We start from the raw sequence: 23,034 nt of genomic DNA, 5'->3' as shown, positions 1-23,034 counted from the left end.
AAGCATCAGTGGGTCAGTATTATGTTACTGTTGGAGCGTGGTGCAGGTGGTGCTAGTTTGAGCAACTTTGTTTTTACAGTTATTTTTAGGAACAGCAGACAAATCTAAGGAGGTCGTCAGACGATTACTGGGAGAGGAAAGAAGAAAAAAACAAGTTCTGATCCACAAATCTGTTTTCAGGTTTTCTCTAATCTTTGATTTTTGGTGAGATGTTAGATAGTTTGAACAATTATTGAACTGAAATCACGAGAGAAGTTTAAGGAAAAAGGAAAAATGTCTATTTGGTTGAGATGTTAACAACTCACAGACTTCTGAACTATGACCCAAGACGTCAGGAGAAAAATAGGTTGGAAACTGGTTTAATCGTTAACAATGTATGGTACTTTTAAAGATTGTGATATTATCCACTGTGTCAAATATTAATCTCAAGCAGTGACTAAAGCTGATAAGTTAATGTTGAAAGTACAATTTATTTATTTGATTTCATATTGTAGGAACTTGCACATAGGCGACAACCTTAAAACTGTACTTAAGTGCGATATAGCAACTTGAGTAAATGTAGCCTACCACTGTGTATAGTGAATATGACGTAAATTGTAGTTTTATTGTGGTGCACATAGAGGAAGCAGTGTGAGCAGCTGTAAAGCTGACAGTTGGCTCCAGCAGGTGTTAAAGAGCTGCAGGTCAGCTCGGCTCACCATAAGACTAAACTCAGTGTCAGAGGGAGGACTGCAGCTGGCTGTCAAACTAACTCAGAGACTCTTCTGGTCACACCACTTCCGCTTCCTTACCAGCATTTGTTGCCTATTCAGGTAATCCTATCATCTATCAATCTATCTTAACATCAGCAGGAGGAGCATCAAGCTGCATTTTATTGAGTTTACGTGTCTTTTGTGGCAAATTCAGCTTTTGTTCTTGTTAAAGTTAGACCACGCAGTGAAGTTGTTTTCTATGAATAAACAGTGACATATTTCAGGAGTTTGAGCTATTTTAACGCGTTAAGTCATCATGTTATCTTTAATACTTACTAAACCGGGAAGCGTCTCCAAAGCTGAAATCCTGCCTCTTAACAAGCTATCACCTGCTGAATTGCTGGCATGAAACTCAACTTGTTTTCCAAAGTTTTATCTTTTAGATTGTATTTCTAAAAACCCAAAACTGATAACTCAAGTTTTCAGACCATAATCTGAGCTAAATGGGGTCTTAATACTCTACTGAGAGGTTCAATTTAACCCTCCTGTTGTCCTCGGGTCAAAATGACCCGCAGCTGTGTTCAACCAAGTTCTATTTTATTTCTATATTTTTATATTTTTTGGGGGGGATCATTGGTCATCATTCTTTAAAGAAACCCTCACAGCCTCCTTGTCACCAATGATCCCAAAAAATATGAAAATAAAAATAGAACTTGGTTGAACACAGCCGGTCATTTTGCGGGTCATTTTGACCCAGGGACAACAGGAAGGTTAAACATTTCAAAGACTTAGTTAGCTAAGAAGCTACATGTCCCATGAGCCTTTTCAGTGTTACGCCTTTAAAGCCTTCTGGAAGCTGTGTTTTCTGAACAATTTTGACCGTCCATGTAACATTGTCTCTTGTGGGAATGGGATATTTAGTTGTTTTTTTTTAAATAAAGAGGTCCCCAAATTAGATAAATGAATTTATATGTAACTAAATCAAAATTTTAATTTATTTAGTTTTACATTTATTTTTATTCTATTTTGCCATATCTAAACCTACTTGTCTAATTTTTTTGTGTGGATACTGCTTGGTGGATATTTGTTAGACATGTGCAGTGTTATTAGACCAAATCTGAATTTAACTGGCCGTTATGTCGACACTACGTGGGATTTCTGTTCTCTGTTGCTCTCAATACTTTTCTGGTCACTCTGAATACATTTCCAAACACAGTGCAAGGAAAACATTTTCGGACACTGACGAGACCTACAACTACAACCAAGTTACCAAATTAAACTAAAATAAACATACACCTAAAGGCAAGACTGCTATTAATTGCATATGCACAGGTTGTTGTACAAATATATTCATGCAGCCTGTCTTTAACTGTTAATTTGTTGATGCTTCAGCATGTAAAAGCTCGGTAATGCCTATAGTTAACACACAGTGTGAAATTTCTTTCACTTTTGACTTGGTTAGACTGACACTAACCAGCACGGCTCCTCGGCCATACATGCTGCAATTCCAACCAGAAAAATAATTTTCTCAGGGATAGTCCGTTCATATTAAGATTAAGCCTCAATTGTAGAAATATGACGTGTGACATTTGACTAAAATGGATATAATATATTTTTTAAAGATTACATTTAATCTTGCTATTCCATCTCGAAATGCATTTATATGCATGTATAATTTTGTGATACTTTTAATATATATTTTAATATTCTGCACAATTACCTTTTTATTCCGCCACGTTTCAGAAAATATATGAAACTTTGAACTCTCCTACTTTCACCTGCCAGTCGTAACTCAGTTCCACGGTTACTGTAGGAATTTGTATTTTACACATTAAACATTAAGTCATACGACAAAATGTGATGGAATGTTTTGAATTACACTATTCACCGGCGTATAAATGAAATACAAATTCACATGAAAGCCTTTGGCTTGAATTGCATATTGTGAGCATTACCCTGAATAAAGATCCATTCTGCATAACGAAGACGAACTGAGAACGTCAGTGTTCCTCAGCAGAGCGGGAGATGAGTAGGAAGATGTCACTGACTGACAGTAACCTCCGTGGAGGGTGCATCAGCACGAAACACATCCTGCAGCATTTCAGTGTGCTGCGCATGGTTACACCGGATCAGCCGGCCTCTGCGTGTCATGTGATGCTGTGATGCGGTGGCTCTGTATTTTCGTCTCTCATGGCAATTGGCTGAGACTGATCTTTCAATAGAGCAGTGATGCTACACATTTCTGGAGTCATCTGCGCGTCTGCACACGTGAGTTATTTAAAGACTGATCTAAAAAAAAAAAAAAAGAAGTGAGCCACATCACTTTAAGATCATAATCACATGTAATAGCATCTGTATAAAATGGCTGTGGTTTAAATCCATACACATTATTGCCATTTTAAATTATATTTAAATGTATTTATTTATTTATAGATTATAAGGGACAAAAACCGCAGGTTTATTTACTCGTGAGGTTGAATATATAAATTCAACTTTCATGCTGTATATGAATAGTTTTTGTCAAATGTATATTATAATGAGTTTGAGGAGGAAATGTTTGCTTCCTGTTTCCTCTATTTTTTTGATTTTTGATTTTATACACTTTATTAATCCCCGAGGGGAAATGTCTTCACTACAGCAGGGGGGCTCTCAGGGGGGGAGATGCTGCAGCAGGCTGCCACTAGCGCGGCGCCAGGTAACCTGACCTGAGGTGCATGTTTTTGGATGATGGGAGGAAGCCGGAGAACCCGGAGAGAACCCACGCAAGCACAGGGAGAACATGCAAACTCCTACGTGAACTCTGACCCTTTGAAGAGTTCAGGCGGAAGTTTAGGGTTTAGTTCATGGAAACTGAGCAAGGGAAATCCCTTCATCAAATTTCCCACTGATACTGTTTTTTTTCAGGTGCTGCTTGAGTATTTGTTTTGTTATTTGTATACATTTATATGACATTTATATTTAACCAGAGTGTAAAAATGAAATTAGCTGTGAATCTCCACATACACTTCCATCACGGACACATACTTTACAAGCGGTCATGACCTGTCTTTCTGGTTTGTTTTCACTGCTTTATTTATATATTTGGGCAGAAGTACAAAATCTTTGCTAAGAGCAGTTTCTTTTCTCTGTCTTCGTACTCTGGTTTCCAGCTGCTGTCTTTGTTTTGGTACCATGTACATTAGATCACAATTCAAAAGAAAAAAAACCTGGAAGTACAGCATTGCCTTGTCAAGATGTGTAATTGTGCTGACAAGTCAGAGGGTTATAATTAAATCGGCAAACAATGTTATGATAATTTGCTGTAGTCACAACATGAATCTGATTCATCTCAGTTATAATAAATTGTTCATGTAAAATTTTAACTTGAAAGGTAACTAGCAATTATAGCAATAACAAAAAGAAAATAAACCATTAACCGTAATTACCTTTGAAGTGTAGTGCAGTGAAAGTATAAAGTGGCATAAAATAAGAATAAATGTATTACTTGATCCACAAGAACTAATCTGCAACTATTTTAATAATCCAGGTTTTTTTTTTTTTAATTCTTTTTATTTCAAGCAAAACTGCAAAGTAAGTGCATGTAATAGCTTTTTTTTCCTCATATCATTGTAAACTGTGGGTTTTTAAAATGTTTACTAGATAAAACAAGGCTTTTGGAGATGTCACTGTAAATGTATGAGAAGATCAGTGTGTAGCTTTGGTCATGTTGGTTCCAGGGGTGAGAGTGTCTTTGCAGTCTGCGTAAGAAAGATTTCAGTCAGTGGAACATCATAAAGCAAAAAAAAACAAAAAAACCCCATCATCTTCTCATACAGTTTGTCCTACAGTAACCCCGGCATATCTGCAACGTGTATTAGTGCAAGGCAGTATCTCTCTCTGTAGGGGGATGGGTTTGAGTTTCATAGCATCATCCGTCATGTGTGTGTGTGTGTGTGTGTGTGTGTGTGTGTGTGTGTGTGTGTGTTTCCTCACAGGAACTTCCCCTTACCTTACACATTTGGCTTGCGTGGCCTTATATGGAAAATGGGTCTTGTGGTGTGAGCAGTTTGAGCCAATCAGGTTGCTCTTGGTGTGCAGCGTGTGTGTATGTGTGTGTGTGTGTGTGTGTGTGCGGGGAGGGAGGGGAGGGCTGAATGGTGGAAGCTGGCAGGCCTGTCTGGGTGGGGTTTTTCAAGGGGAGGGACCAATGGAGCCGGCTGGTGTTTGAAAATGAATGATATGCTACTCAACTTGTAGACACAGCAGTCGCCCGTTGGTCCTATTTGTGAGTGTAAAATTGAAGGCCACAGCATTCACAGAGAGGAAGGAGGACGAATCCAAAGAAAATCTGTTGAAAACGACCAGGGAGAAGATTTAGAGTGCAGCCATGCAATGTGAGTACCACAGCTCAGTTTACATTTTTTTTTTTTTTAATGTCTTGTAGCAGGGAGAGAGTTGCTTTATCTCGAACTCCAGCTTTTGACTTTTATGATCAGTTTTGGTTAGAAACCGGTTGGTGATGATCCCTGAGAAAAGAAAAAAAAAAAACCCACTGCCTTGTACAAACACTACATGTGATTTAGGATGAGTTATGTCTTCAGGTTTGTCTTAATTGCTAGGATGTCCTTTATTTCCTAGCGTTATTCCCACAGGTATAATTCAAAGGAGCTCCTTTTTTTTTTCTTCTTTTTTTTTTTAAAGCTCGATTTTGAGTTCAGCTGTGATAAAATAATACACACGTTTTAAAGAGAGGTTGAAATGGATGACTTGGCTAACTCTATGCAACACATTGCGCAGACTTGCTGCTACACAGGGTGTAACCCAGCCAGCAGATCTGTGTGAATTTTGCCCATGTCTATTGTGCTCAGGTGGAAGGAGTGCCTTTTTAAAGCGTCAGCCTATTTTTCTTTAAAGATCTATGAATATTTGGAAATGAACCAAAGAAAATGATAACTGCACAAGGAGGATGCTGGAGATAACGCCCAGTCATAAACTGCTCTCCCGGGTCCTGTTTAGAGGCAGCAGCTGGCCGATGCAGATCATGCATAACATTGATTTACAGAAACTCTGTGTGTCTCACTTGTGTGTTTTTTTTTTTTTTTTTTTTTTTTTTTTACAGCATTCAGGTTTCAGACAGTGAAGTGGAGGGGGGGCTGTTATCTTGGACAAAGAGAGATGAAGCAGTGAGGTTGAAAGGAGGGGTGGGGGTTGCATCTGCTCTATTTGACAGGGGATTAACCTAACTGAAGTTTGCATGCATGGTGGGGGAATTGTATTGCGAAGAGCCCCTGGTTTGGTTGGAGGCGGACACGTTTTGGTTCCAGGATGAGTTTGTGATAGTTTTTTGTTTCCATTAGAATCCACATCTGTCTCCTTTTTATTAATCAGCGATGTAACATGAGAGGTTTAAGTGTTGCATTTGTCTTTCTGAATGAACAGCTGTTGCTATGCGCAACTCTGCTCCGCAATGATAATCCTCCCCTGATTGCATGAATACAGTATATCTATGATGATGTCAGTTTGTGCTGTGCTGCTAAATCCATTGAGTAGTTTGTCCTCGGCACCGGCTGTGCAGCCGGATGACGAGGAAACTTCAAGAAAATGCTTCCTGTCTTTCTTGAGCGAAAAGAATACCAAGTAATACATACATCTTTTGGTTCTGGCTTCTCAAATGAGAGGATTTCATTTGGTTGAAAAGAAACAAGACATTTGAAGATGTGATGGGACTCTTTAACAATAATTGGCATTTCAAACCTTAAAGGAGAAAATACGTGTCACATGCTGCCCTGTAGAATTGAATCAACTTGTCTATTATCCAATCATAGTTTCATATCTTTGAGTTTAAAATTGTTTGGTTGTGGACTGCTCATTAAACAGAAGATGTCGCCTTAGTTTCTGGGAAACTTTGATGGAAATTAGTCAGTATTTCTGACACTTTATGCACAAAACAATTGACTATCAGGTTAAGCTCCCCTCGGGGATTAATAAAGTGAAATAAAAAAAAATTTAAAATTTAAAAAAAAGCTAAACTGAATTAATCAGTGGTTGCAGCTCTTCTTCTGAGGGATTTTGTTTTTGGTTACTCTAACGATCAGTTAAATGGGAAGTTTGCAAACTTCTGCATTGGAAGAAATGGATAATACAAGAACAGAAAGTGATAGTTTACTGCAACAGGAAGGGGATTTTATTTCTCAATAATGCCGATCACCTTAATGACTAATGGTTGTTTCTGTAAGGTATTTATCACTGCCTGACAAGCAGTAAGGGGAGAGTCGTGCATCTCAAGCTTTTATGTGTGATGTAAACGTGATGGGCTCGTTTGATGATGGCTCATCAGACTAAAATGGGTTGAGTGTTTGAAAGGAAGAAGGGAGAAATAAAAGGGGGTAAGGTAGAAATAGCCTGAGGGTCTTTTCAGTCTCATGTTTGAGGATATAGTGAGCCTAAAGATCTCAGACTTACAGAATTGACTAAACCTTTTCTCGAGATCAGCGTTATGCCCCCAAAACCTTCCCGTCCCAACACCATAACAACGAGAGAGACTAAACCTAACCTAACCTAAAGAAATAAGATGAGGGGGAGATCTGCATGCCTGCTTCCACCCTAAACTCATCCTCCACTGAATAAAACCACATCCACCCACATCCTTGAGGAATCCGCAGCTGCGCTGGAAGGAAGAGGTCAAATAAAATGTGGAATCAAGCTTCAGTGTTTTCAGGGTCAGCTGGTCGCCACATGACCAAGCTAGACTTGATTTTCTTTTAGGGTGACGGAGATGATGGTTGATGGCGGCTGAGTCCACAATTTCAATCCCAATACTTTAGACGTGATTCACATGTGAAATATGCCATTGAACCTGTTTTTTGCAATTACACGCCGAAAGGTTCGGTCTGCAAATATGTGTCGAACTCTAAAACACAGTGGACAGTATTTTGGTTCCCGCTCTCTGACCTCTCTGAAGCTGGTTTCTTTCCACTTGCCCAAGCCTGACAGGCGTGCCATGATAGTCTCCTGCCACAACAGATAGATGAAGCTGCTGCCATGTGTTTTCAGACCCTTTAAATAAACGGGTCAGACCTGTTATTTAGGAGGTCCCAGCCGAGCAACAACAGCGGCTGGAATGACCGAGTCATATCTGCTGTGATGAGGTACTGGTAAAGGCAGAAAAGTATTCTCCCTTCAGCACCTCTGATTTGGATCACCTTCAACACGCCGGCTGGCATGTAAATGAGGATGACTGAGAGAGGAGAGTAAGATCAGCTGCGTCCTCCACTGTCACACGAAATGTTGCTGTTTTCTTTCTGCTGTGCATGTCAAAATTTGGTTTTATAATCAGAATATATTTCGATTTTATTCTGTTATTCATAGAAAGATAAATAATGGACTATTTTCTGTAGCAAGACTTTGCACTTCAACAGCGTTAGGTCCTTTATGGTCCGCACACTGTTGCTATACAGTAAAATGCTGTCAACAAAAGATTACAGACAAAGACAGTATTTGTTTGACAGCTCATGAAGTCAACCATGAAGACCGTATTGAAATAATTTTCTGTCAGTATATTCTATGTTTCTGCAGTTTGCAGTTTGTCCTTTTCTGTATTTTTTCAGCAGAGGTCAGGCTCCGTAACTGTGATCAATATTTGGAGACACTTAGTGAAATTTCTAAACCTGAACACGAGCCTAAAAACAGGGGTGAATGTGTGAACACGACCCCGACTACAACTGCCAGAATCAGTAGTGTGACCTGCTGCGAGTAGCAAAGATGTGACTTTTATTTTATGACTCGCCGCTGGCTGTCACACGCCGGTGTTGTTTTAACTTTTTAGACGAATTAGCAATTAGACAAAAAGAGCAAACATTTTTCGGGCTTTTGTAAGTAAAGAGGCATCTTTGTAGTACAGGTTTAAATTTTACTCTGAGAAAGTGTCTGTATCTGTTTTTGTAAATAAGGAAAACAATGATTACGATCTGAGTGGATGCTTCAAAATGGATTCATTTTTGATATTACGTATTTGTGAGGTAAAATTTGAGAACGTGAAGGTCCTTTTAAAAGACATCCACGTATGATCTAGATCTAATGTTTACAACATAAATTGCGAAGATGTATATCGGTCTATCGGAATAGTTAAATTGCATGATGGTTGATCCCCTGAATCATTAATATCATCAAATCAAGCAAAAATGCCCCAAAAATGTTAAAATGCATCTAAAAGTAAAATATTTTGTCTTTGGTTCCTGGGAACCTTTTTTTTTTCCCCTGAAATTTTATAGACTCAACAATTCATTTATCAATCAAAACATTAAAAGTAAATTTGCAAACTATGAAAATAATCAATATTTACCATAATTCGAGAAAGAAATTAAAGTACAAAAACAGGCAGTGAAGCACAGGAGTGACCCAGGTTGCTCCAATAATAAACTGACTCTACAAGAGTGAAAACCAGACTTTAACATTATAAATAAGATGTGATGTCAAAATCCCCATTTAGTCCCCAAGCAGATTTTCTAGATGCTGTTTTTATCTACTTGACAAGGCCCCTAATCATTTAGGTTTGCGTGTGCCTCTCCCAGCCTTGAACTGTAACAGTTTCCTTGTGGCCAATTCATTTTTTTGTCAGATGTAGCTTACAAACTCTGGTGCTCCTCTCTTTCAGTGACAGCGTGTGAGCCCAGCGCCATGTCTGAAGCCGTGGTGATGGAGCCCCCTCGAGGAGGCGGCCGCCTGGGGTCGTCCTGTGGTGCAGGCGAAAGTGCAGCCTCCCTCGATGACGTCATTGTGGACACGATGAAGTACGTCAACGTAAACACACTGTACTGCCGAATACTGGGTGGTTTTACATCTTCAGGCCTCTAAAAATAAATTCGCTTTCAGTTCGAACTGCTCACTTATCGTAGAGGTGTGTTATTTTTGGTGATGGCTCGTAAACTTAACTGCACTGTTTTCAAAGTACCAAAGAGTAAAAAGGTTGAAAATCATTGTTCCAGCATCAACAGACAAACTGTCAGGGATAGTTATATTAGTTTGGAAGCTACATAGTGTTTGTAACTGTACAGTCTAATTAAGATTACATTCACTTCATTCGCTACTGAAGATTTAATTTAATTTCATAAATGGTATAAATGTCACTTAGAAACTGTTACTGAGTGTTTAAAAGACCTACAGTTGAGATAAAGGCATGATATGTGCTGTCAGCACGACGAGAGCCAAGGTTTTCCCCCAAATGACTCGGTACAGGGTGGAGTTTCTGCCTCTCGTCATCCCGTACACACTCACCATGTGAAACCACTCACCTGTGTGTAGTAACATGTTTTTCCCCTTCCTCCTCTCCAGTGAGTCTTCCGAGGAAGAGTCCACGGGGGAAAGGGAGGAGGAGATTGGCGCCCGTCATGACGTCACCAGCAGCACCAAGACTACAGTGGTCCCTGCTGAGCAGAGCTCAAACACACAAGCAGGTGAGGGTTAAAAGAAAGCCACCAGGTTGAACTCGTTTCCCTCTATTCTCGGTCACTCCCTGAACTCTCACATTCGTGAGGGTGGTGCAACTGGATTTAAATTCCGATCAACACTATATATATATATATAAAAAAATTCCCCTCGGGGATTAATAAAGTAACTACCTAACCTAACCTAGAGACTTAAATTACATTCTTGTGTTGGATCCGGGCACTGTGCTGGCTCCGGTCGCTGGAATCAGCGGTCGTGACCGTGCTTTATCTCTGACCATTTTTTCCTGAGGAAGCAGCTCAAACAGAAGAGTGAACGTCACACTCTTTGGCAGAACAAAGTTGACTTCCCTTTTCCTGCTTTTAAACTTTGCTCTGACATTCCTTCTGCCCCAGTCACTGAGGGAAAACCCTGCTGCACCTAACACTTTTTCAATGATATTTGGTAACAATATGAAAAGTTTATTTTGCAATATGATTCAAAGTGAATCAATAGGGACTAGTTAAAGGAACTCTAACTTCTGTATTATGAAAAATCAGATGAGTGGAGTAGTAGTGAGTGTTAAATAAGTTGTCATATTACTTTATTTTCATCAGAAAATACACCATTTTTCAGTTTTATTTATTTTTTAGGTCTGAATTACTGAGTGAAATCTTATTTGATTGAAATGTTTTATGTACATCCCATATTTACTGCTGGTAGTTTTCCATGGTGACATATTTAGCATCCTGCCCTTTCAGTCTACTGATAACCAGCTGTGATCTAGGTCATAAATCCGCTATATACAACACCATCGTCTATTCAAAACATCCTGTTGTCAGTTTGGTCAATAACACGTCTGTCTTTCTGGCTGTAAAAACACAGCATGGATTAGAGTTTTTAATCTGTAGTTACCAAAGACACTGCTGACGTCCCTGAATTTTGCAAAAGTAGGTCCAACGAGGCGAGAAACGGTTGGACAGGTCGTAACCAAGCAGACGGTTTTATTTTTAAAGATAATCTAAACTAGTTAACAGATCCAGTTAGAATTTATTTACAATTTACGATTATTTGTTTTTTCTTCTAATTAAGTTTTGCTGATCGTCTGCCTGCTCGTTGTACTCATTTCAGTAATGACTCTGGTGTTTGCAGTGTTTTCATAGTGAATAGAACAGATGGCCTGAGACAGAAAAATGACACCCCTGTTGTAAATAATCTTATCCTTTATGGTTTATATTTGAATGTTGGTTGGGTGCTTTGTCTCATTAGTATCGTTGTATCCTTTTAGAAAATGAAGATGTTCTTTTTAATGCCATTTATCATAACTCTTGATTGAAAGTGTTGTTTTTTTATTCATAAAACTAATACATTTTTATTATGTGTACTTTTCAAGCCACTCTCACACCATTAACATGACAAATTAACTGAGACCCGTGGAAACTAAAACACAGGAACACAGAACAGGAAGTTTTGTGTTTCCTGTAAAAACTTTGGTCTCTCCAAAACAGTTTAAAATCTCATAAAGTTGATATAATGGTGAAACAATATTGAGTCTCCTGTTTTAAAGAAAACTCCATTAGGTGCTGCTCGTTCAGACCTCGCTGTGTTCCCCGTGTGATGGAGCGAGGTTCTGTGGCCAAGGGCTCTGATTAGTTTCACTCATTTGCTCAGTGGCCCGTGCTTGTCTGTAACTTCAGTGTCAGAGGGTGACTGGTATCCCCTCTAATGCCACAGATGCAGGATGTCTGTTGCAGCTCACATGGCTAACAGGAGTGAGAAGATGGATCACTGAGGCAGCTCTCTGATCATGTCTCTGAAATGTCTCTTTCACAGTGGCTGCCCGGCGTCCAGACTCCCTGTCGGTGCCGGCGGCAGCTGAGCATCGTCTGTGGACTTCACAGCGGGATGCAGAGGTGGAACTGAGGATGGGGGACTCCGGTCTGGCTGCTGAGACCCCTCTGACTGTCGACCAGATGTTCGTCTCAGCTGTGGAGCGCTTTGGCGGCTATACAGCTCTGAGCTGGAAGGAGGGCGAGCAGCAGAAAAGCCTCAACTACAAAGATTACTACCAGACCTGCCGCACCGCTGCCAAGAGCTTCCTAAAGGTAGTTTTTATCCTCCTAAATAATCTGGATCATCATCATAATAAGGATCAAAACCTCATCTTTACAGTTGAAGTATTCCACTTGAACCTGTTTTTACTCCATTCGGTGACATTTCAGCAGTGCAAACCACCAAAATACAGTGCATCACAGACTGGAGCTCAAACAATCAGTCGGACAGAAAATTAATTGTTTAAATCAATTTTTTAGGCAAAAATACTAATACTACTCTGTTACCCCCAAAGTCAGCTGGGATAGGCTCCCTCCCTAAACCTCTTCACGATTGAAGGGGTATGGATGAATGATGGATTGAATATTTTGGGAGTTTTAAACTCTTTGGTGGACACAAAAAAAGACATGAAAATATGATACTTTTGGCACTGGGAAACTTCAATGGACATTATCTGACACTGTCAAACCTCAGCAGATATCTAATCTGCAGATGAATCAACAATGAAAATAAATGTTGCACGCAGCCCAAACACACATTAACCAGTTGTTGAATAGTATATTATATAATTGGTCTTTTTTTTTTAATTTATTCGTTCTAGACAACATGCAACGCAGCACGAAGCAGCTGTAATGGTAGGCAGACAGCGAGGCAGCTCAAGACAGGCATCAGCTGTTTGTATAGGACAGAGCACTTTATTGTTTGCTGGCGCAGTTAGTCAGCATGGACACACACACACACACACACACACACACACACACACACACACACACACACACACACACACACACACACACACACACACACACACACACACACACACACACACACACACACACATTTCTTTCTGCACACGTACACACATTTCTTTCTGCACACGTACACACATTGATTTGAATCAATTTCCACTCTTGCACATGAACTTGAGATCGTTGTTTGTTTTAGTCCACTTTATGCAAAGCTCTGCTGGTTTTAACCAAACCAGACTTCAGTCAGTCAATAATTTGGCTACATTTCCATCTGCACTCTTATGTCACATTTCAACCACTGTTATTTAAACCTTTACAAATTATTTAAAGAAATCACTGCAGTTTCGTAAGCCTAGTGGCTGTTTGCATTATGACGATCTGTTTGTGCTTCCATCGTAACAGTACTGTGGTAACGCGCCTCAAGCAGCCCTGATCACCATTTGGTTCAAAACGGTCTCCAAATGTTTCAGGAATGAAGATAAACTTTGTCTCATACTTTGTCATATACTAAATATACAAATAACAAGGCAAAAATGTCTGTTCTAAACTTGCAGAAGAAAGCTTCAGGTTTCATTTTAAAATATGAAAGAGAACACATTTAATGTTCTCCATACAATAAAAGAAAAGTAAATAAATAAAAACTGCCAGGAGGGAAAAGAGATTGCATTTTATCCAAAGCCAAAATATAAACTGGAGCTATGTGCTGCAACTGGATCTGCTGAAACTCCTGATATTCATCTTATCATTCTTTAGCTGTGTTTTATGTATGCCTAATAAGTGCGTTTGTGTTCCTGCAGCTCGGCTTGCAGCGTTACCACGGAGTCGGGATCTTGGGCTTCAACTCTGCTGAGTGGTTCATCTCAGACATCGGAGCCATTTTGGCAGGGTGAGTTTCACCTTTATCCCCGAACGTGTGTTTATGTGACTGTCTGAGGAACTCTGTATGTTCCGTCGCCCAGGGTTTCATTGAGAGCTGTGTGTGCATGCGTGTGTGCATATTTCCATGTCTTCCATACCTGGGTGATGCAATGAAAGACCTGAAATATGAGTGTGCCAGAGCACAACCTTGGATGTTATTCAGTTCAGCAACGTAGCCTCTTAACTTAAATACATATTGATTGATTGATTGATTGATTGATTGATTGATTGCAGTAGTGTAAACAAAAAGCTGACTTACTACAGTGGAGGAAACTAAACTGGCAAGTACTATTACTCAAACAATGTTCAGGCACTAAATTCAATATATACATTTTGTGCCATTTTATATTTTCACTCCATTTCAGAGGGAAATATTGTACTGTATACTTCACTCCTGGTCACTATTCAAATTAAGAACATAGGAAAAATATAATAAGCTTTAAAAATAAAATGCAAGACCTGTCCTCAAGTGGTTTCATTTGAATTCATAGCACCGGACATTTGTTTTCCCATTCATCCCAAACTGTATTTACTTATTTGATTTGTTTGTTTTGTATTTATTTATTCTAAAATAATATTTTTTTTTATCCATCTTATTTCTTATTTCTTATATCTTATACGTATTTGTAAATTTGTTCATATTGTGCGCACATTTTGGTTTTTTCTTGGTTCTGTGACGACTGAATTTCCCCACTGTGGGATTAATAAAGTCAATCTTATCTTATCTTACAAGTTTTTAGCCCAAAGAAAATGATACAGTATTTCATAAGTAGAAATACGTTTTTCCTTCTCTTCTCTCTAATTAATCACCTCCCGTCCCGTCGTATTTATCGTGAATCTTTGGAGGGCTCTGAGCTGTCGGCGGGGAACCAATGAACTAAACTACCTGACTGTTTACAGCAGTTAAAACCAGCTCCAGCTACAACAGTAACATGCTGTTCACACATGGATGCATTAACACTAACAATCTAATAAACGCCTGTGTTGCAGGGGTCAAATACACGCGTAAGTACACTTTACGCAGTTTTATTGAAGTGCACTTGTATATATATTATAACACAGCACTTTTACTTTTTATGAAATATTCATACATTGTTGTTTTGGTACTTTAATTAAAGTGAGTATGTCTCCCTCGGCTGATGATCTGAGCACAGATCACACACAACGATCACATGCCTCTCTGCTTTTGTGATTGCATAAATATTCTGTAATGAAACAACCACGTGCATTATTCAACAAGCTAAAAGGGAGCAAGAAATGGACTCGATCTGAGCAAAAGCTTTCAGCTAAATGAGAATCGAACACATTGATTGGTCAACGCCAAAGCTGCACTGGCTGAGCTGCTTATATCACCAAACATCTGCTGTGTGACATTTGGGTTGTTGTTGTTTTTTTTCATACGGTTTGTCCAATTTTAGCCGTGATCATCGGAATGTTTTCTCATTACTGCAGTTCTTTATAACAAGTCTGCATCGCGATACACGTGTCTGGTTATTCAAGATGATCAGTGCACGTTTGTTCTCTCGTATGCAATGTAAGAGAGGTAAAACTCCTCTCTTGGGAGTTTAAACAAACAAACACTGATACTGGAGGCGAATTCCCACACTTGCTGTCTGCTCAGTGCTGACGCATCACAAAAAAATGTCAACTCGAATGTCAAACCGGTCGCGGTGAACAAAATCACAGATGGCGTTTGCTCAGTCGCGGCCGACAGATGAACCAATGAAAATAAAATGTTTGAATCAACTCTTTCCTGGATCACTTCCCAGTGAAAGTGAATGCTAGTTATTCCAGTAAACTATCATACTTGATCGGATAGTTTCTATTTTCTTATCATCGTTAGGAATGTGGTATCATAATACAGGAACGATAGAGGAGATAATTCAACTTTTTCACAATAAAAAGACTTTAAGGATGAGAGGGAACTTCCGTGAATTTTAAATGCATGTCTGGTTAGACGGGTCCAAATCACCGTGGCTTCATTAAACTTTAGGAATCCAAACGTAGGTTATTTAATCCAGGTTAACATGTTGTTATCCAGCCAAATTAATCTGGGTATCCGCAGCTCTTGAAAAGGCATAATAAAAGACTTATTTTAGTTTCCTAAACATAAAGTCCCTACAAGTATTTAAAAAAAGTCTTACATTTCAATTATAAAAAGTCTTCAAAGATTTTTGTACCCTGCTGCTCTGGTGCCTGGTGATATCAAAAATCATCGCTGTGTAGAAATTCAAGGAAAGTTGGAAAATTGTGTCTTGGTCTCTGAACCAGCTCACTGTGAATACACTTGTACTTTTGCAGGGCTTTGAACGACTGGTTGCTATGACAACGGCACCAGATAGATAGAGCGCTAAAATAGTCAGGTTTGTACTAAACTTGGTGTGACCGTGTACAGAGAACAGGCTCTGCTTTGGATGTAACGAATGTTCACAGAAGAAATCTGCTCGAGCAACTGAGCAGGAGAGCTTCATGCGAACCTGACTGAACGTGGTCCACTAACTGTGACGCCGTCTCTCGTGTCTCTTGCAGTGGGTTTGCTGTGGGCATCTACACTACCAGCTCTCCTGAGGCGTGTCAGTATGTAGCCGATAACTGCAAGGCCAATATCATTGTGGTGGAGAACCACAAACAGCTGCAGAAAATCCTTCAGGTGAGACGACAATGAGCTCCGTGCTGCATTTAAACTGATAAACTACAACCCTCACCGCATACGCATAAACAGAAATAATATTCCTCTGCTCAGAGAAGCGATTAAAACCAGACTAAATCAGAAAAATTGAACCCGTTCCAACAAGTAGATTTGTGTTGCATTTCATTTTGTCGCACCTGTTACTTTACATTAAATAAAGTAATTAGTAAAAATGAATATAGATTGCATGAGAAGTGGCAGCTTCAGCTGTACATACCACATTACATTCTTGTGGATAAGGCTGATGCTGTGTCTTGGTTTCATACTACATACCAATCTTCATAGCACACTGTTATTACTGTCAGTATAAAGCAGAGGTGGCAACATTTTTCCTATGAAGGGCCAAAAAGGAATCTGGGTGGAAGGCCACGGCCAAATTTAAATGTTACGTTATGTAAAAATACATTAACATGTCATATATTTTACAGCAAATGGACATTCTTGGAGCAATTAAAAAAAATACTCTTTAATCTGCGTAATAGTCATTTTATTTTGTAGACATTTTTGCCCAAAATAGTCATGTTGCAATTAAAAAAAAAAAAAAAAAAAAAATTCTTTGTACTCTCGTGTTGACTGGCAGCCAAAGTCAGAGAACAAACAGCACATGACCATCAGCAAGAGAAAGAATAAGCGTGCTGTTTGGATCGAAATGTTGGCATCCCTTTTATTTATTTTTCTACAAGCCTCTGATCAACACCGTGTTAGATGATTATAAATACGCTGTTTTACACTCATTGCATTTTTCTGTTTGTTAACAGGTTGAAGACAAGCTGCCACACTTGAAAGCTATTATCCAGTACAAAGATGCACTCAAAGAGAAGAGACCAAATCTGTACACAGTAAGCACACACTCCGCGTACGAGGAACATTTGTAACGGTTCAGTAAATGCAGGAAACATCCTCTGAGGGATTTTCTTCGTGCACCACAGTGGGAAGAGTTCATGGAGCTCGGCCGCGATGAGCCCGACGCTCCTCTTGATGCGATCATCTCCAGCCAGAAGCCCAACCAGTGCTGCACGCTCATCTACACCTCAGGAACGACGGGCCAGCCCAAAGGAGTCATGCTCAGCCACGACAACGTAAGTTATCTGATCCACGCATGTTTCCACATGCTGAAGTGTCACCTGTTTGGTGTGAGTGCTCGTGGTTAAAGTCCCTCTTTTAAAACAGTCAGCAGGGACAGACGGCAAGCTGTAATCCTGTTCAACATTAGACTCAATGAACTCGGTGAATATTGTACATTGTGTGTATTTGTTTATATTTAAAAAAGATAAGTTTATAGAATATAACACCTTGTTAAAGATTTGGCTTCTGACCTCTTTCAAAAAGGCAGCGTCACATTTCAGATGTCTAAGAGTTGTTAGCAGTTTATCACCTAAACTCCTCACATGGCTTATTTTAAATGAATCATTCAAGATACAAAAAAGCAACAACACATTTTTTTTTTTTTTTTTACAAAGATTAAAACCGCTATGTGCAGCATAGTTCTTTTACTTTTTTCCCCTCAATCGTCTCACAACCTCTCAGATTTAACTTGTGACCTTTATGATGGTACTCAGCCCTCAGGTTGGGAAGCAGTGGCAGTTCAGGAACTACCCAACTTTATTTGAAGTGGTTGAAACTAGCTGCTCCACTTCGAGCAGATACAACAACAAAGCATTTTTGCATCACGAGTACTTTCAGTTTTGCTACTTTAAGCTGCTGATAATACTTCCACACTTTTACTGAAGTAGCAGTTGAATGCAGCAACGAATGGTACTTTTCCTGAAGTAATAAACACTGTACTTCTACTGCAGCTTATTAACTTGGTGCCCGACCGTCTGTCTGAGTCTGATTCAAATAATTATTTTATTCTCGCCAAAGTTGAACAGTAAAGATATATGAAACGCTGCTTGTTTTGTAGAAATGTCTCTTAGTGACCCCCCCTCCCCCCCCGTACATAAAACCATTAAGGTCCGTCATAATGACTGTTTCGCTCTCGCTCTGCTCAGATAACGTGGGCCGCGCTCTCCACCAGCAAACACGTGTGTCTCACGGACGCCACGCAGGCTCAGGAGGTGGTCGTGAGCTACCTGCCGCTGAGCCACATCGCAGCTCAGATGGTCGACATCTGGGTCACCATGAAAGTGGGAGGGGCCACGTACTTCGCTCAACCAGACGCCCTGAAGGTGAGACACGCGAACATGTGGGCACCCAAAATAAACGGTGACGAGCCCGTTTGTTTGGTCCCCCTGTACAGTACAAGCCAACTGTTCTGCCACAAAGTCGACTTTCATGATGCCCATAATGTTCCGTTTTTTTGTTGGCCGTCACACAGGCAGTGATTAAATTGTAGCTCAGAGGTCTCACTGAGTGATGGTGTTACACTGGACTGTATTAAAGTCACTTGTTTCTAATGTTCTGCCTTTCTTACGTACGCAGACAGGACAGGAAATTCAAAAGCGCTCCTAATGTAATGTAGTCCAGTACAGCACCACCTTTAAGTAACATGGTCAACTTCCTTACAAAAAACACTGTACTGAATTGTTACAGAGCCATCATCTCGTCATTTAAAAGCTTATCCCAGGATCACTGTCACGTGCGATATCAGATGTCCAAATCTCGGCTCCATGTGAGCTGTTAAAATGCAGGGTTTGCGTCTACAGTATTTTGCCGTGTTTTCTCAGGGTTCGCTGGTGAACACCTTGAAGGAGGTTCGTCCCACGGCCTTCATGGGCGTCCCACGTGTCTGGGAGAAGATGCAGGAGAAGATGAAATCCATTGGAGCCAAGTCTTCCGCCGTGCGCAGGAAAGTGGCCGCCTGGGCCAAAGATGTGGGTCTGCAGACCAACCTGACCCGGATGAACCAGTACGTACACATTTAAGAAAACACAGCTTTGTTCAGCCTGGGGTGAAACATTTCTTCAGTGGGCAGAGGCTTCCCGTTTCCTCTTTTTTTCAGACAGTACTTCACTTCATTTTTTTTTTTTTTTTTTTTTTTAGCTTATAAGTAGCGGTTATATCATTTTTGGGAATCCAGGCATATCCGCAGACTTCAATGTACAGTATAATACTCTGCATCTCATTTTTTTTTTTTTTTTAACCAGCCGTTGGTCACGTCCTCAAATAAATGCTCTCACTTTTGCCTCTCCTCAGAAGCGGAGCAGCCGGCCGCGCTCCTTTCGGGTACCACATAGCCAAAAAGCTTGTGTTCAAGAAGGTGCGTAAGGCTCTGGGCCTGGACCGCTGCAACAAGTGCTACACGGGCGCCGCGCCCATCACCAAAGACACCCTGGAGTTCTTCCTCAGCCTCGATATCCCTCTGTACGAACTGTACGGCATGAGCGAGAGCACCGGCCCTCACACCATCTCCCTGCCCAATGCCTTCAGACTCACCAGGTACATTTCTCTCTCTCTCTCCAGGTTTGATAAGATGCTGAATTTCTCCTCGGTGCCGAGTTCAACAAATGTTTGTCTTGTAGTTGCGGTATAGAGATGCCAGGGTGCAAAACAAAGCTGCACAACCCAGACGAGGAGGGAAACGGAGAGATCTGCTTCTGGGGTCGCCACGTCTTCATGGGTTACCTCAACATGCCCGACAAGACGGAGGAGGCTCTGGACGCGGAGGGCTGGCTGCACTCGGGCGACCTGGGCAAACACGACGAGAGCGGATTCCTCTTCATCACTGGACGAATTAAAGGTATTCCTCACGGAGCTAGATCACGCTCGGATCAATTCATGGCACGTTCAGCAGAGAGTTACTGCTCGGGGTTGGGGTAATATCCTGTCACAGGAAGCCTTTTCCTTATCTGCGATCGATTCGAGCAGTCTGTTACTTAACCTGCTGCTCTGTGTTTTGATTACAGAGCTGATCATCACAGCAGGAGGTGAGAACATCCCTCCCGTCCCTATCGAGGACGCAGTGAAGGAGGCCGTGCCGCTGATTAGCAACGCCATGCTGATCGGAGACAAGAAGAAGTTCCTGTCTATGCTGCTCACCATCAAGGTACGGAGCCCTGATGGTTGAAGCAGATAGTGTGTCACTGGAGCGAGCGGGGAAACCACAATCATGTAGTTAAACTGTAATCATATAAATAACGCGGGATGTAGCGCGCTGTTGCAGACTGAAGGTCATCAGATGCAGACAACGCGGTATCTGACGGGCATTTCAAAACAGGCTGTTACAGTTTAGATGGAGCCGTATGAAGATTGGATGTTTACAAGAGTCAACACTGTACATCTGACGTCAGTGACAGCAACAGGAACAACAATTTCAATTTAAATGCCGCCATCTGGTGGTCGCTTTGGAGAACTCCCAGCTTCACGCCGCACAGACAAAAAAAAAAATGGCATTGTGGGAAACAAAAGACAAACCCTCTCCATTTTTCTTCTCCCTCCAGTGCCAAGTGAACGCAGAGTCGGGCGATCCAGAGGACCAGCTGACACCAGAAGCTGTGGAGCTCTGCAAGAAACTGGGCAGCACCGCCACACGTGTCTCTGAGATCGCAGGCGGTAAAGACCGGGCGATCCACACCGCCATCCAGGAGGGAGTCAACCGGGTCAACGAGAAGGCGTCTTCCAACGCCCAGCGCATCCAGAAGTGGACCATTCTGGACCGGGACTTCTCCGTCGGTGGAGGAGAGCTTGGTGAGTGGGACGGGAACTCGTTGATGAGGAAACGTTTATTTTACTGAGAACTGGAGGAGAACTGGTCAGTTCGGTGCATCTCAATCCTGCAGTGTGCAGAAGTCACAGCAGAGACTGGTATACGGTCTCAGGGCATCATGTACGAGCACTGTCAGACCACAGGAACTTTTTCATAGTTCGAAGAATTGTTGGAAGAAGTACCTCTTTTTTTTTTTTTTTTTGGTGTAAACTGCCCGAGAACCACTGCAGTTCTTAGAACTCCATTTTGGGGACACCTTATATTGCGTTCTTCAAATACACCAGACTCCCTTGACAAAATGTACATTTTAGCCCGCAGAACACAAGAGCTGCTGCGTCGGCAACAAAACTAATTTTAGCCACTTAAACAAAGGCACATTTAAGAGAATCCATAAGTATAAATAAATGCTATATTTAGAAAATTTAAAAAAAAAAAATTCCAGTCAGACAGAGCTCTCTGACTGGAAATAGTTCTGCTTTTTTGCCCTCTTCAAAGTCACCAAACTCCCATTTAACAAAAACACTAATTTGGCCTCACAGAACACAGGAGTTTCCGCCTCCCGTCTGTTTCTTTGTTTTATTGTTTGAATCTGGTATTGTTATACGTTACACATAATACAAACAAAAACGCCTTAAATCTGTGGTTACAGACATCTTTTTTTTTTTTTTTTTTTTTTATGCTTGTGACCCCTCAACATAAAACAGAGACACCTTGTCACACAGTCCAAGAGATGTGAGCTTCGAGACTAATTTTTCCCGCTCGGACTGTTCAATTTGAATACATTTAAGAGGTGTAAAGAGGGAGGATCTGACAGTTGAGAAAAGTAATAAATACAATTTTGTGTTGCAGAGCTTTGACTTTTCTTACTCCGGTAATCATCTTGTGAGAAAACAAAGTGTGTATTTCTGTCTTCTGTGTGTGCATCAGTTAAACCTCCGATACAGTGACCTCTAGTGGTGTGCATGTGGATTCTAAAGGACAAAACTGCAGCAGGATTTGCTTCAGAAAAGCTGGAGTCTTAACAGCACGAATCGTTTGCTTTGTTGTACAGGTCCTACCATGAAGCTGAAGCGGCCGGTGGTGCACAAGATGTACAAGGAGCAGATTGACAACTTTTACAAGGAGCTGACGACTCCGACGACCCCGGACAACCCGCTGCCTCCCAAATAGACGCGCTGCACCTGCGGGGAGTATAACGTGTCACTGCTGCCATGTGCTCCTGTACAAAAGTTATGACCGCCTTAAGTTTGTCTTGGTTTACATTTGTGATTGTTGTACAGAAGAGAATTGAGATGAAGCCATTTTGAAGTAGCTTTATGATTTTTGAAGACGTTATCGATAAGTTGAATTCAGCTATTTATTTGAATCTCTGGGATGAACAGTGAAGACGAAGTAGCAGCAGCTGTATGTAGAGAAAGGTGTTTATTGTACTATAATTACTTGAGATGAAGAGACGGAGGATCAAAAAGAAACAACCACGCGAATATGAAGTTTTAAAGGAATTTTGTTTTATTTTTGTTTTATTTATTTTCGGTTTACCAAAGTTAATGCTTGCCAAAATAAAATGAAGGAACATTCCTGGAGAGACTTCATATCAAACTCTGCAGTCATACCAACTGTTTACATGTATTTGCCGTTTCTCTCGTCTTTGTCAGCTTTGATTATTTTGTACGCGTTCAAAAAGTCAAAAGGTTCTGCAGATGAATTTTAAGCGATCATCATCCTTTAAAACGTATCATGAAGCCATATCTCTTGATTTGTGTGTTTGTGAAGTCAGACTTTTTTTTCTGGCTCATTTAAACGCTGTAATTTTGTGGAATAGTGTAAATACGTTTTGCTTTCGTCATGTTTTACCTCGCTTTATTTATTGCTCAGATCATTTTTCAG

At 40.6% G+C, this 23,034-nt stretch overlaps 1 protein-coding gene across 2 annotated transcripts; it reads left to right on the top strand.

Annotated features, from left to right (window-relative positions):
- Window positions 1–725: 725 nt before the first annotated feature.
- Window positions 726–22,793, top strand: acsbg2 (acyl-CoA synthetase bubblegum family member 2). 2 transcript variants are annotated; one of them, XM_069718067.1, is made up of 15 exons: window positions 726–812; window positions 9,325–9,460; window positions 10,002–10,123; window positions 11,928–12,199; window positions 13,693–13,781; window positions 16,343–16,463; window positions 17,261–17,341; window positions 17,432–17,581; window positions 18,494–18,670; window positions 19,169–19,350; window positions 19,638–19,880; window positions 19,964–20,181; window positions 20,348–20,487; window positions 20,882–21,128; window positions 22,199–22,793. In XM_069718067.1, the coding sequence occupies exons 2-15, from the start codon at window positions 9,348–9,350 to the stop codon at window positions 22,315–22,317; spliced, it is 2,274 nt and encodes a 757-aa protein (XP_069574168.1). In that variant the 5' UTR covers window positions 726–812; window positions 9,325–9,347; the 3' UTR covers window positions 22,318–22,793. The 2 variants fall into 2 exon arrangements, with proteins under 2 accessions (XP_069574168.1, XP_069574167.1); XM_069718066.1 differs by lacking the exon at window positions 726–812 and adding an exon at window positions 4,876–5,065.
- The last annotated feature ends 241 nt before the right edge of the window (window positions 22,794–23,034 follow it).

Source organism: Brachyistius frenatus, unplaced genomic scaffold, assembly GCF_029030835.1.
Source record: "Brachyistius frenatus isolate BFR_SWC_R1_liver_20210118 unplaced genomic scaffold, ASM2903083v1 Contig_186, whole genome shotgun sequence".
NCBI classification, from domain to species: Eukaryota; Metazoa; Chordata; class Actinopteri; family Embiotocidae; genus Brachyistius; species Brachyistius frenatus.
Note: the sequence above shows the minus strand (reverse complement) of the source record. Positions and strands in the feature narration are given on the sequence as shown.

Bases quoted from the DNA above. Each gene is read 5' to 3' on its own strand.
- acsbg2 (XM_069718066.1), top strand. The intron at 19,351-19,637 runs GTACGTACACAT...GCCTCTCCTCAG, and splicing joins AACCTGACCCGGATGAACCA to AAGCGGAGCAGCCGGCCGCG. The intron at 19,881-19,963 runs GTACATTTCTCT...TTTGTCTTGTAG, and splicing joins AATGCCTTCAGACTCACCAG to TTGCGGTATAGAGATGCCAG.